This window comes from Colias philodice, chromosome 9, assembly GCF_061535455.1.
Source record: "Colias philodice isolate Cphi_HAF_F1 chromosome 9, ilColPhil1 Martin Lab GWU primary, whole genome shotgun sequence".
NCBI classification, from domain to species: Eukaryota; Metazoa; Arthropoda; class Insecta; order Lepidoptera; family Pieridae; genus Colias; species Colias philodice.
Window position 1 is genome coordinate 12,447,909 of NC_143094.1, and position 13,487 is coordinate 12,461,395.

The following is a 13,487-nucleotide window of genomic DNA, read 5'->3' on the forward strand; positions in this document are numbered from 1 at the left end:
ACTTGTTGACAGAACAAAGGGATATTAATCAAAATACGTTATTAAATTGGATGATTCACGTCTTGCATACAGATTTTTAACTGTATTTTTGTTTATTAAATGTTGCTTCTAAAACACTACCAAATTCAATATGGGACAAAGAATCGGATTTGGCCGGAGAGAATTCAGGCGCACAGCATCATGTGCTCTCCAAGGATTTGTTACTTCAGGATTAAAAAACATCTTGAATGTGTTCGGAATATATTACCATATATAATATGTAATTTTAATAAGTAACTTTTTTTTCATAGAGTATGAATTCCCATAAAATTACTTGACAAATAACATTAGATACCTACATTTTAATAAAGTACCTATTTCATATAAGAAGAAATACTTTATCTCCCTCTCTCTTGTATTACAAGAAAATTAAAAAAAAATTAAACTTGTAAAATCTGTAATTTTCCAGACGCTTCTTCACCAATCTAATTGACGCAGAAAACATCACGGAAACGAAACCAACGCTCACGATCATGTTCGTCGGTATGCAAAATTTTCAGAAACACGCAAGAGCGCGGTAAAATTTAATCTGTGGATTTGAAAAAAAATAAGTGCATATCGTCGTAGAAGAATTGATGCACAACCAATACATTGTAAGCGTTCATCATTGGTCCAACTATAGAGTAATGAGAAATGTTACAACGAATTTTCCAATCATTTATTTCACGCGATACGCTACTGTATTTATTGCATCTAATTGTATTGTTACTTAAAAAATAGCTCGCTAATTACATTATGGATTCTATAGGAATATATGATCTTTCAACAGTAATTGTTGTTTGTTACAATTTTTTTAATAATAGTTTTAAATTAACTAACTCTAATATAGATAAGATTGATTATGACAGACTCAAACTCAAACATTTATTTTTTCAATTAGACTTCTTCTAGAAGCACTTTTGAATCGTCATTACATAATATTATTTTTAACATTTACCACCGATTCGGAAAGCAGTATAGACTACCTACTAGAGAACCGGCAAGAAACTCTATATAGTTGCTCTTTTTAGACAAAGTAGAGTCGTGGTCAAACACTGTTTATTATAACTAATTATATGTAAATAATAAATACCTCTACTAGTTTTAGCCAGCTTTATAGGTGCATTCCTATTCTGTATGTAGATTGCAGGTATAAATTATTTATAGGTACACGAAAATCTTGAAACTTAGTAATTGTGCGTATAGAGTCGATTGTGCCTATTTGATAATAAACATTAATAAAATTTTATGTGTTTGTACCAAATGCACAAAAGTAAACGTACCGTTCTTTGCCTTAATTACTTTTATGAATCCAGCATTAAAAACCAATAAGGTTGTTGAACTTACACAAAAGTTTCACATTAACAACTTAGGATTAATATCGACTCGTATATATGTTAATTGGCATACAATATATACAAATATTTCATTAAATCGATTCAATTTGATCGTCCGACCAAAAGACGCGCCTACACTTCGGCACAACGGTCTCAGCTGCCCTTTTAAAGTAACCTGTATCGCATATTTAATGTCTTTGTTCGTTTGTTTTAATTTATGACAGCTTTTTTATAATGAGAACGCAATTTTGTTAGCGTTAAGCCGAATTGTGGGAAAATTTTAAGTGCTAGCGAGGCTTATATGGCTAACATTTAATGCTATACGGATTTTAAAAGAAGTGATTACCTTATGAAAAATAGCCTCATTTGGAAACAAATTTGTCATAAATTGGAATATATATTATTTGTGATAACGGTAGATATCCAGGGTAAATGTCTTTGTGTATACCTCTTAAGTCTCTATAGCTAAAACTGAAAAGCAGTTTAAAAAGCTCTTGTATTGCAAAAATAATTAATTTCAAGTTTCAACACACTCAAAAACTAATTTTTCTCGCACAGTTGGAAATCTGTTTTGGTGCAGATGCCTAAAAACTATAATGTCACGTTATAGTTAGGTAGAGATAAATCTAGATATTGTGTATTTTTCATAATAATCATACTTTAAAATATGTGCTGTATTAAAAGTTAAAACATAACACTCATAAAATAACTATCCACTGCAACATTCACAAAAACCACTTTTTTATTTAAAGATAAAATTATCGTTATATGTATATTATATGTCTATTATTATATTATGTATATGTCTATTATTATATGTCTTTGAAATAAAATTATTCAAGTTCAAACAAGGCCGCTCATTTATTATACATATTTCTTCGAAAGATATAATCTTAAGTAATTAAGTAGACAAAGTGTCGCGCTTCGCTAGCTCTGTGGTATGCGCGAGCAAACAAAATACACATGACTTTTATGGTAATACGTGTATACTGTTTCTAATACATTGTATTATGTAGAATGAGTTTACATTTTTTAGTTGGTTTACACCTTTTGGGTTAGAAACTTTTCTTGGGCCAAATTTTTTATGTTTTGTTCATTAAAGTTTTGAGTCGTGTTAAGCTTTTGAGTACCAGCTATATTCATAAATTCAGTATAAATCGATAGTATATTTTATTCACGACTGAGAATATGAGTAGGAAATATTTTAAAGGAAATTATAATGTTCATTTCTTTATTCCTCCTATCAATTATCCTACTGCCTTCTGTATCCTATATATCCTACTAGAGGTCCGCCCCGGCTTCGCCCGTGGTACATATTTCGCAATAAAAGGTAGCCTATGTCCTTTCTCGGGTATCAAAATATCTCCATACCAAATTTCATGAAAATTGGTTCAGTAGTTTAGGCGTGATTGAGTAACAGACAGACAGACAGAGTTACTTTCGCATTTATAATATTAGTATGGATAAAGCTGGCAATCCATTTGGGAGGTCATTTCAAAGGTTGATGAGCAGTGGCTGTCGCTTACCAATTACTAACAGACGAACCACATAATAAATTAAAAAAGAGCGTGCGTTCCGAGCACACGTGTTAGAAGTGAAACTTCTTTTGCAAGATTCAAAGATACCAAAATCATTGCCTTAGGTACCCCATGACGTGACAGTATTGCCATTACGCGACTTTGAAATTTTACTCTAAACGCGCCTAAAGAAGTTTCTCTTCAAAAATACTAAAACTTTTAAATTAAGGGAACATTTTCTTGCATGCGGGCTTCGTCTGAGGTGAGTTCTACAGATAAATTAACTCTGAATATTACCTAGAATCTCGATGTATCAATGATGTTGAAGAAATCAATGGGACAACATTAGCGAAGTGAAATTATAACACAATGTGAAAAGTATGGGAATATTTGCAAAAGAAATGTGACGCCACAAACAAATGGAAAAGGTTTTAATTTCTAATGAAAGTATAAGTAGCAGAGATGTTAATAAAAATATAATAAGCAAAATTGTATTTCATCTTTCCAACCACTTATTATAAGACTGAAATCTTCATTCAAAATACACCAAAAATAGATATTTTATTATATTTTCGTCACAGAAAAAACCGAGAAATACTTATGAGATTAAGAATAAACTTTTCTTTACACGAAGCTCTAAATTTTAAATAAAAGCACATTCATAATGGCTCTATATTTCGTTCAAACTAAAAGAAATATATTCACTTAACAATATTGTAATTTATCATGACACGCTTATAATTTTCCATAATTTGCACTTAGCCGCGTATTATCTGACGTTCTTTGTATTGTAATGAATTCTCACGTTTCTTTGTGTAAAGAATTGTTAAAGGAATTTTCGAAAAGATGCATGAAAACTCGGCGGCAGGTGTTAAAGATGCGAATTTGTCGGTGTTTAAAAACATTCCTGAAAACGGTGTTTTAATTTTCTATGCTCCGTACTATTTTTAAAATTATTAATAGGAGATTATAACCCACACATAATCTCAAAGTTTCTGTGAAAATTAGGTATTTTCCGCATTTCCACTTTCAAACATCGTTTGTTTTAATTTAGAAAACATACAAAATTTCTAATCAAGCTACTTATGAAAATCAAACTTAAGTAAGACATTATTATCAAAAATGGTTGTCTTGTGACAAAGTTAAAGAAATGTAAGTTACATTACATTATGTAACGTACTTACCTAACGTGGGTAAAAATGTCCTTGAAAACCAAGTCAGTAACTCAAAATCTGTGAACACTAAACATTTTCATAATATTTTTTAAATAGTCCAATCTGTATTTTAGAAGTAATATTAACTAAAATATATCCAGAAATATCATGTGAAAGTTACGCTCTGTTAGCAAACAAATTGTAGGGTAAATATTAGCACAAACTACTTCATGTAATAACTACATATGCAGATGACATGAGCCTATAATATGGACGGACGACACAAAACATAGGCTTCATATACTGTAGTTAGTTTTCCCAAGCTATGCAGTTATAATGCCCTTCTTTACGTTCAAATTATTGCGTTATACGTTTTAATATGGAGAGAACATAGCAGCGGAAATGCTATAGATTTTGAACTTTTTAGAAAGATTACAAAAATGTAAGTAACTTTTTGCGTTAATTTTAGTTGAATATGTTCTTTATAATTCATTATTTAAATGCTTAGTAATACGAGTGATACCATACACATGCTATTTATCACAATATTGTTTATTTAAAACAAAAAATTGGCTGATCAAAGCACGATCATCTCCAAAATGTATTACCCAAATGTAATTTCAGGTTTGGAATCCATACAATTTATTCTCCTCAGTAGCCATTACAATTAAAATGTCCTGTTTAATTGTGTATAATTATGGTTATAAATTGTCTAAACGATACCTGGAATCATAGCGGATATCCGGTTATCAAGAGCGGTTCCTTTGCTCGGACGATCCGTGGATTTTTATCTTTGTACATTTAAATGTCAAAACTGGGATCAGACTGATTTATTTCATTAATCTTGACGACACGTAAAATTCGTGGTTTAATTAGTTTTATCAAGCAAAGGGGTCTAGAAAAAAGATGGATAAAGTTTCTTGCCGGCTCTTCTTTATACATAGTATGTAACTGATTTCGGTACGGGTGGTTGTGCCTGATTGTTGGTTGTGTATTAAAATGACCAAAAAGTGTTACTTTTTTTAAATATTTTTGAATAAATATTGTTCCAGTTTGTGTATGTGTTTTCATGTCTCATCCCATGGGCTACCTTTTCAATTTTCATAAACAAACACGAATTAACAGTTCTTAATATCGAAAAGCAATTTTAGTGCCAACTTAATTTAGCTAATTACACTGAAAATTAACACCTACGTAATTTTCACATAAGGGTATATCAAACACTAGTACATACTTACTTACTTACTCCTGTGGCGCTGAAACCCCGAAGTGGGTCTTGGCCTCCGAGACGAGAACTCTCCACCTTCCCCGGTCCTGAGCGGCCTCTTGCCAATTGTCAATGGCTTGGAGCTTACTCAGGTCCCTCTCCACTTGATCGCGCCGGCGATACTTGGGTCGACCAACTGGCCGTCGGCCCGACGGACGACCCAAGTATGCTCTCTTCAGACCTCGCTCCTCACCCATTCGCTCTACATGACCGAGCCAACGCAGGCGTCGTGATTTTATTTCCCCAAGTATATTTGGCTCGGCCATGAGTTTTTCTAAATCGGCTTTCAAACACTAGTACATACTCAGTTAAAATTGCCTGACTATCATCATCGCTTGTTAATACGTACCGTTACTAACTGTGATGAACATTGTGACAAGATTGTGAGAAATAGCACTATGCCATTGTTTGCCCGTGTTTCGAACCGTATGAAAAAATGCCTACATTGCACATACGGAGGTCAAAGACTATGCTAACACGGTATATAGATCGTGATAAGATTGTTAATGTGTTTGTAGTAAAATGCATTTTATGAAAGGTTCTTGACTTTTCTAGAAGTTAGTATTTGAAGATGAAATAAGAGCTTTTTTATCGGGTTTCAAATATCAATATGTTTTGAGTTTTGAATTATTTGCAATACTAAAGCTACGTTTCCACCAGAGATGTGCGAGGATGTGTAGTGAGGAATGTATTTTAAAGAACCAATAGTATCGCTTCATTTACCTTGGCGCACTCAGCCCAGCTCTGGTGGAAATCCCCTCACATTTTCACATCACAGGTAGACATCCTCACGAGATACAATTCCCTCGAACATTATTAGTGGAAAAGCACTAACAGAATAAAACAGAACGACATAACATATACAGTTCAATCAAATATCCAGAGACTACAAGTCGAACCATTACTTCAAGGAACTGGACGTGTCGTAAATAAAATTATTCAGACATTAACCGACACTTGAACCGCAATAAAATCGGTAAGATTTATTTATTAAGACAATAGAATTTTGTACATAAAATTGAGGAAATACTTGATTGCGTTTAGTTCAACAGCGCCATTGTTCCAAGTTTACGAGCGTAAATGGAATGCAAACAGGAATCGAACCCGCGTACCAACGATAACAAACAGAGGACAATCACCCAGTAACGGGGCGGTGGAAAAAATAAACATAGAACAGCGAATTTTAGCTGTATCACTTCCTTTGCAGATTGGGTGGTAATGATTACCTATTGATGTTCTTTAATTAGGGTTTTGGTTGACCAAATGGATAAATAAGTTTACAAGATAACAAGTTTAATATAATATAATTATATAATATATCTTAATCTTCTTATATATAAAAATGAATCGCAAAATGTGTTGGTAAGCGCATAACTCAAGAACGGCTGAACCGATTTCGATAATTCTTTTTTTATTATATTCCTTGAAGTACGAGGATGGTTCTTATGTAGAGAAAACGTAAACATGTACCACGGGTGAAGCCGGGGCGGACCGCTAGTATGTATATATAAATCTCGTGTCACAATGTTTCTCCTCAATGGACTCATAAACAACTTAACCGATTATAATAAAATTCGCACAACATGTGCAGTTCGATCCAATCTGAGAGTTAGGATAGTTTAAACATGTAGGTACCACGGGCGAAACCGGGGCAACCACTAGTAATCGATATGAGAATAGACCATGCTAGATGTTATTGTAAAAAGTTTTCAATTGAAATTCATATATTCAGGTATGAAAATACGAAATATTCCATGTGCTCTACATTGAAAGTGAAGTAGGTATCGGAAAGCGGGATTCGTAAATAATAAGATAGCCTCATTTATAGTATTTTTATTCTTTGCTTTTTTGGTGTTGGATGTGTTTATAACTTTATAGTAGAGCACTTACTACTTACAAAAATAAATTAAAACATATATTTAACTTGGAATGGGCCATTAACCCCAACAAGGATTTATCCAAAACGTCATAAACGAGATACCTTGTGCAATAATTGTTCATTAAAAATCTTTTGTTGATTCATTAATACGAGACACAAAGCATAAGAAGTAGCAAGCATTTTAATCATTTCAACAATATGCAATTGACATTCCTCGATACCCATAAGGGCAGTTTTAATGAATTTTTGCCTATAAATAGTGGGACGAGTTAGACTGGCGTAAAAATGCTGTGAAGTAGGGACAGGTGGCCTCAAGAGTCAGGATTCTGAGTGATTGAACGGTCATTTAGCCTGTGTTATGGAGGATTGTACAAGTTAAGAGCCCCCATATATTAAATACAGTAATGCGGTTGATTTATTAGTGCTTTACGTTTTTGCAAGTTCGCTGCAACTTTTCGAGGATAACAATTTTGAATTGCCATTGTTGTAGTATGTTTTCTAAAGAATAAATGCTGCAAATAGTTTTTCCCTGATGTGTACGTATGCTCCAGTAGTGAAACGTTCGTAACGCATAAGCTTTTTGAATATGAAAGCTCGGTGTAGTTTTATTGTGTTTATTGAAATCGCGCTTCTTTCACTGTCCAGTAGTTACCGTCCAAAGCCACTGTGTGCAAGACTTATGTATAAAACAACAATAGTAAATTGAATAAATGTTTTTAAAATATCAGATGAAAACAGTTTTATTACTTAAAATTTAAAGATAGAATAAGTTTTCATTTTTTTTTTTAATTTATTAGAAACATTTGCTCTATCTCGTCTTGTTACATGTTCTTAACTGCTATTTTGCTTTGAAACTTGTCCTAAGCCCGATGAATTTAGCATACAATTGTAATACATACCTATGAATTTAATTTGTATCAAATATAGGCATATGGCGCTATTGTTTTATCCTCCAATTACTTTAGCGGAAACAATATACCACTTGGCGACAAGTCGGCAACCACAATGCAAAATGTAATACAATCAATACCTTATTACCATAAATTAAGTCTTATTTTCAAATGATGAACTTTAGTAACTTTACGATATTAGTTTTTTATACTTTGCTTTGCGATAAAATGTCTTATTTATATGGCATTAAGAAATATGCCATATTATTAAGATATTGGTGAGATACCACATCCTGTGGACGAGTGGCGGAAGTAAGGTTCCTACGCAATAAAAATAACAATAAGAAGGGCCTCTTGCCTGTCCGCTATTGGGTTAAAAATTACTTACACTCGCTCTGTTAATTAATACCATTTAAAAGGTTTAATTTAGGCAGCCTCTACAGACGCATGAAGAAGCGGTGCATAACTTATTATCCGAACCCTTGTTAAATAATAGATTACAATTTAGCTAGCCCACCTTGTTAATCATTATCGAACTCTTCTTGGCTTGATTTATATTAGGAAACTTCATAAAAAATATCAAATACCACTGAAAAATAAAGTAGGTAGTGCTGGTGAAGGAAATTTACAAATACACCTAGAGGCGAACGAATTATTAACATCCGAAGTCTGATAAATTATCTTTATAATATGTACAAAAGTAAATTAAGGTAACATAGGTTTTCATTTATAATCATCAATTAATACAATAATGTATAGGTAATGTTTATGAGATGTAGAGACAAAATTGCAAAGTGCTTGAGACAGGAGCTTTTTCGTTTTTACTGGCTGCTCTATAAAATGGTATGAAATTCTAGTCGCATTATAACTGCTTGCTTTAGCAAAGCCATTTTTATTTCTTGTTGTTTATGATTTGTCGTTTCTCCTTCCATAAATTCAAGGATTTCGTACTCAGAATAAAAAAACAAACAGACATAACCAAATTCCATAAAAATAAAACCTTAATTCCAATTAAAAATATTCGTTGCCATATGTTTTTGATTAATCTATTCCCCGAAAGATCAAGTGAAGATATCATAACGCCATGAATGAACAATGCGGGGGTTCAGTAGCACCTGTTCCCTGTTGTCACATCGAAGTAATTGCTCAAACACTGCCATTGTTTGTTACCTTACCACAGAACTCTCGCGACCGTCGCCCGGCCAACACGCGCTATCGATCAACTGACATCTCTCAAATAATCGATTCATTTTAATTTCGAATTTCAATATAACGAATTATTCAATTCGAATTATCGAAAATCGAATTTCCAATTCAACCGTTTAGTGCGTTCCATTTTGACATTCAAATTGGAAACATAGTGTTCCATTTTGGACCAATTGGAGACAGTCCCAATTTTGGAACAAGGGACATATAGTGCGTTCCATATTTTTGGAATTTAGTGTGGTGAAGATAGAATTTTTCGAACAAACTGCGATGACCCCAGTGGGACTTCTGTTTAAAGTGAACAGGTAAGTTAGCGTGCGTGTGTTAAGTGTTTCATTTGTATGCGTTTTGTTAAGTACCTATTTAGGTACGAGTACAATGTGCAGCGAAATGAGATGCGGGCTGTGAACATTTTTTATCCATTGTTGGGTTGAAGGATGCGTACTAATTATTGATGCATTGCTTCTAATGTATGCGTCGGTTTTAACCGGTTTTTGTGCCTGTAAGCAAATGTTTATTGATACATTGATGTTTATTGATACATCAATCAATTGAAAAATAGAGCAGAATATTAAAAGTGCATATTGCGCCTGAACCTATATTTTTATACTTGCTCGCTTTAGAATGTGTCGCTATATACCACGAAATGAAGGGTGTGAGAAAATGAGCAGAGAAAAAAGTTAAGCTAAACGGTCATGTAGAGTCTTTGATATAGGAATTATTTTATACAGCTTATGCAATTACATGACTTTTATATTAAGGTTATGTATATCTAGGTTTAATCTAAAAGCTTAGTTACAAACAAATATATTTAATTACTATTTTTTCTTAATGCCAATTTGAGGCAAAAGCTTGTTAAATCATACACTACTACTAATGACTGATATGCGTTTAACTATTTTTTACGTCACTGACTATAATATTATTTGACGGTTAGTTTCCGGTTTTTTAGTTTTACCCATGGGTCTTGTCAAACTATAAAATATAATATTATAAACAATTAAGTTTGTTGACCGGCACGCCGGAAGTAAGAACATGCTTGTTAAGTAACCGCTGCCATTGAACTTAAGATTAGCTTATTAACGTTAATTATTACAATTTTATTATAAATTAATTTTGGCCAGAGAACACCTTTTTGTTGTATGGAATGGAAGTTTTAAAGGAGTCAAGCTAGAGTCATCACAGGTAGATACTATATCGATACCATTGTCATTTTAGTAAGCTTGTTACCTTTTGCCCAGGTTGCCTGGAAGAGATCACTTCTAAGTAATAAGGCGGCCTAATAAACTATACTGTTTTTTTGTTTTGTATACTTATATTAGCAATAAGTTTTCTATGTATAGTTTTATAAAATACTAAAAGTACTTAACTATAACTTAACTTTCAAGAAAAACAGCGTGATTGTTGCTTTTTCTCCTAATTTATTAACAAAAATTGCCATTAGAAAATAGAAAAGGTTGAAGAGTTCGATAAAATAATGTTTTATGTAATATGTATTCTGAAAAATAAATATAACATTATCTCGTAATTTGTATAGCTTTAGAGTTTCATGCATTCTTAAATTAAATGTCTATAAAAGAGAATCCAAACTAATAATTTGGAAAATCCAAAAGTGCACGCCTCATAATTTTTTTTTAATAATTATTTATTAATTATTATTTTTGTTTATTTAATAACAATTAAACCACATCGAATCAGACCCTGAAAAATGAAAGGGTTCTATTCCTGAGCATACTCAAGCGTAAGAGAAAAAAAAAGACTCGATTAGTAAAGTATTTCGGTCGCTATCGTGTTAACAAGAAAATCCTCCGCACATACAGACACACGGACGTCCAAGACAGAACTTTTTTAAACTGTTTTTTAACTAGTTTAAATAACAAAAATGACATCAAAAATATCATGAATGTTAAAAATAGTGTTTTTTCTTAATACACTGGGGTAGAAGCCTTTGAAAATAATGAAAAGATAAAAAAAATCGCAGTCGGATGAAACCCATTAGAAAAGGAGGGGAATATGATAAAAATGTAAGGAAAAATAAATTACGGTCAATCCGAGTTCGGGAAGCGGGAGGGGGGAGCTTTTAAGAGAAAAAAATGGTTTCTCTCGATTTCCGACAAAACTACAAGTCCTATAGAAAAAAGTTCAATGGCAAAGTTGTAGGTAATTAAAAGTTCTACAACTTTTGTATTCACAATTTTTTCACATAACCTAAAAATTTAGGTGAAAAATTCAAAAAACCAAGTTTTTGGTCTTTTATTTCTATCTACTTCAAAATTTATTTTTTTTCTACGAAATTTGGTGGAAACTTACTTTATTATGTCCCAAATACACTGTAATTTATTTGATTGAAAATATTTATTTTTTCGCCTTATTTTGAATTAATACCAAAAAAACAACCTAATTTTCAATCGAAAAGTCTCCCGTCAAAATATCAGCTTTTTTCAAAAACTTGGGGTGCCTTTTATTCATTGAAATCTCTACTTTTATATGGTGTAAAAAAAATAAACACCACCATAGTAAATGTTCTCAGGAAATGCATACAAACAGTCTGAAAATTAGCTTTTACTAAATCAGGCACACTTCTTGAACTCTATAGCTTCTCTTGTATCGGCTTTTCGGTAATATTTCAAAAGAAAAATAATTATCTGTTCTAAGTTTAATATTTTACAGCATATTCAAAAGCAAAATGATGTCGATAAAAACATTTCAGGTAGTTCGAGAAGTGTGCCTGATTTAGTAAAAGCTAATTTTCAGACTGTTTGTATGCATTTCCTGAGAACATTTACTATGGTGGTGTTTATTTTTTTTACACCATATGAAAGTAGAGATTTCAATGAATAAAAGGCACCCCAAGTTTTTGAAAAAAGCTGATATTTTGACGGGTGACTTTTCGATTGAAAATTAGGTTGTTTTTTTGGTATTAATTCAAAATAAGGCGAAAAAATAAATATTTTCAATCAAATAAATTACAGTGTATTTGGGACATAATAAAGTAAGTTTCCACCAAATTTCGTAGAAAAAAAATAAATTTTGAAGTAGATAGAAATAAAAGACCAAAAACTTGGTTTTTTGAATTTTTCACCTAAATTTTTAGGTTATGTGAAAAAATTGTGAATACAAAAGTTGTAGAACTTTTAATTACCTACAACTTTGCCATTGAACTTTTTTCTATAGGACTTGTAGTTTTGTCGGAAATCGAGAGAAACCATTTTTTTCTCTTAAAAGCTCCCCCCTCCCGCTTCCCGAACTCGGATTGACCGTAATTTATTTTTCCTTACATTTTTATCATATACCCCTCCTTTTCTAATGGGTTTCATCCGACTGCGATTTTTTTTTTGTTCAAAAATTATCTACTCTAGTCTATAATATGTGTGTGTATGTATTATCTTACAAGTGCAATGTATGATACATAAAGACATTTTAAGTTTGAAAAATCAGATGTTTTGCGCGAAGTGACAGTAGTACCCACCTCAACGCTTCGCTTATGAGGCGTGCAATTATTATATTTTAAAAGTAATATCCTGTATGTGCTCTATCATTTTTTGTGCTATATTGATTTCAGCTCAAATGGGTATGAAGATAGCCCTATGTGGACAAAGCTTTATCTCATAGCTTTTAGTTCAATACGAATTCCGTTTAGTTATTAGTTAATATGTAGATATATTTCAATGATCGTTAAAATATCATGATTCGGGCTTCACAAAGATCACCTATTTATTACCTATATATTTTACACGTACATACTTACTTATTATTTGATATTGAAATACAAACAACGAACTAAAATAATTAAAAAAATATTACCTATTTTAGTTCTGATTTAAAGAAAACTCTTTTCCTCACGTAATCTATACCTGAATCTTTCGACATATTGTAAAAAAAAACTTCCAAGCCTGTATGGTCATTCCATTTGGGTACAGATAATTTTTTATTCCTAAACGCAGTATTAAAATATAATTTCTGTGCAAAAATCACGATTCGAACTAAAACGTGAGAGAGTCCATATTCAATCACACGGTAAAATGTTTTCACGGTCGTAAATTATTAATCATAGGGCTGGCAACACTTTGAATTATCTAAACTGAGTGCTTTTTTTTACCTTTTTACTATTTTTAACAAAGAAAACTCTACGAGTGTTATGTGTAGTGTTTTGTGGTGTGTTCTTAAAAATCCAAATTAATTATAAGACAACTGGACTTTGAATGAAGGAATCATCCGA

General features: G+C 32.1%; 1 protein-coding gene across 1 annotated transcript in view; it reads left to right on the forward strand.

Moving 5' to 3' along the window:
• The first annotated feature begins 9,225 nt into the window (after nt 1–9,225).
• The window catches only part of Traf4 (TNF receptor associated factor 4), a 72,585-nt gene continuing 68,323 nt past the window's right edge, over nt 9,226–13,487 (forward strand). The window contains exon 1 of the mRNA XM_089699554.1: nt 9,226–9,573. Within this exon, the coding sequence (XP_089555680.1) occupies nt 9,539–9,573 (35 nt within the window). The 5' untranslated portion in view covers nt 9,226–9,538. The remainder of the gene's footprint in view (nt 9,574–13,487) is intronic.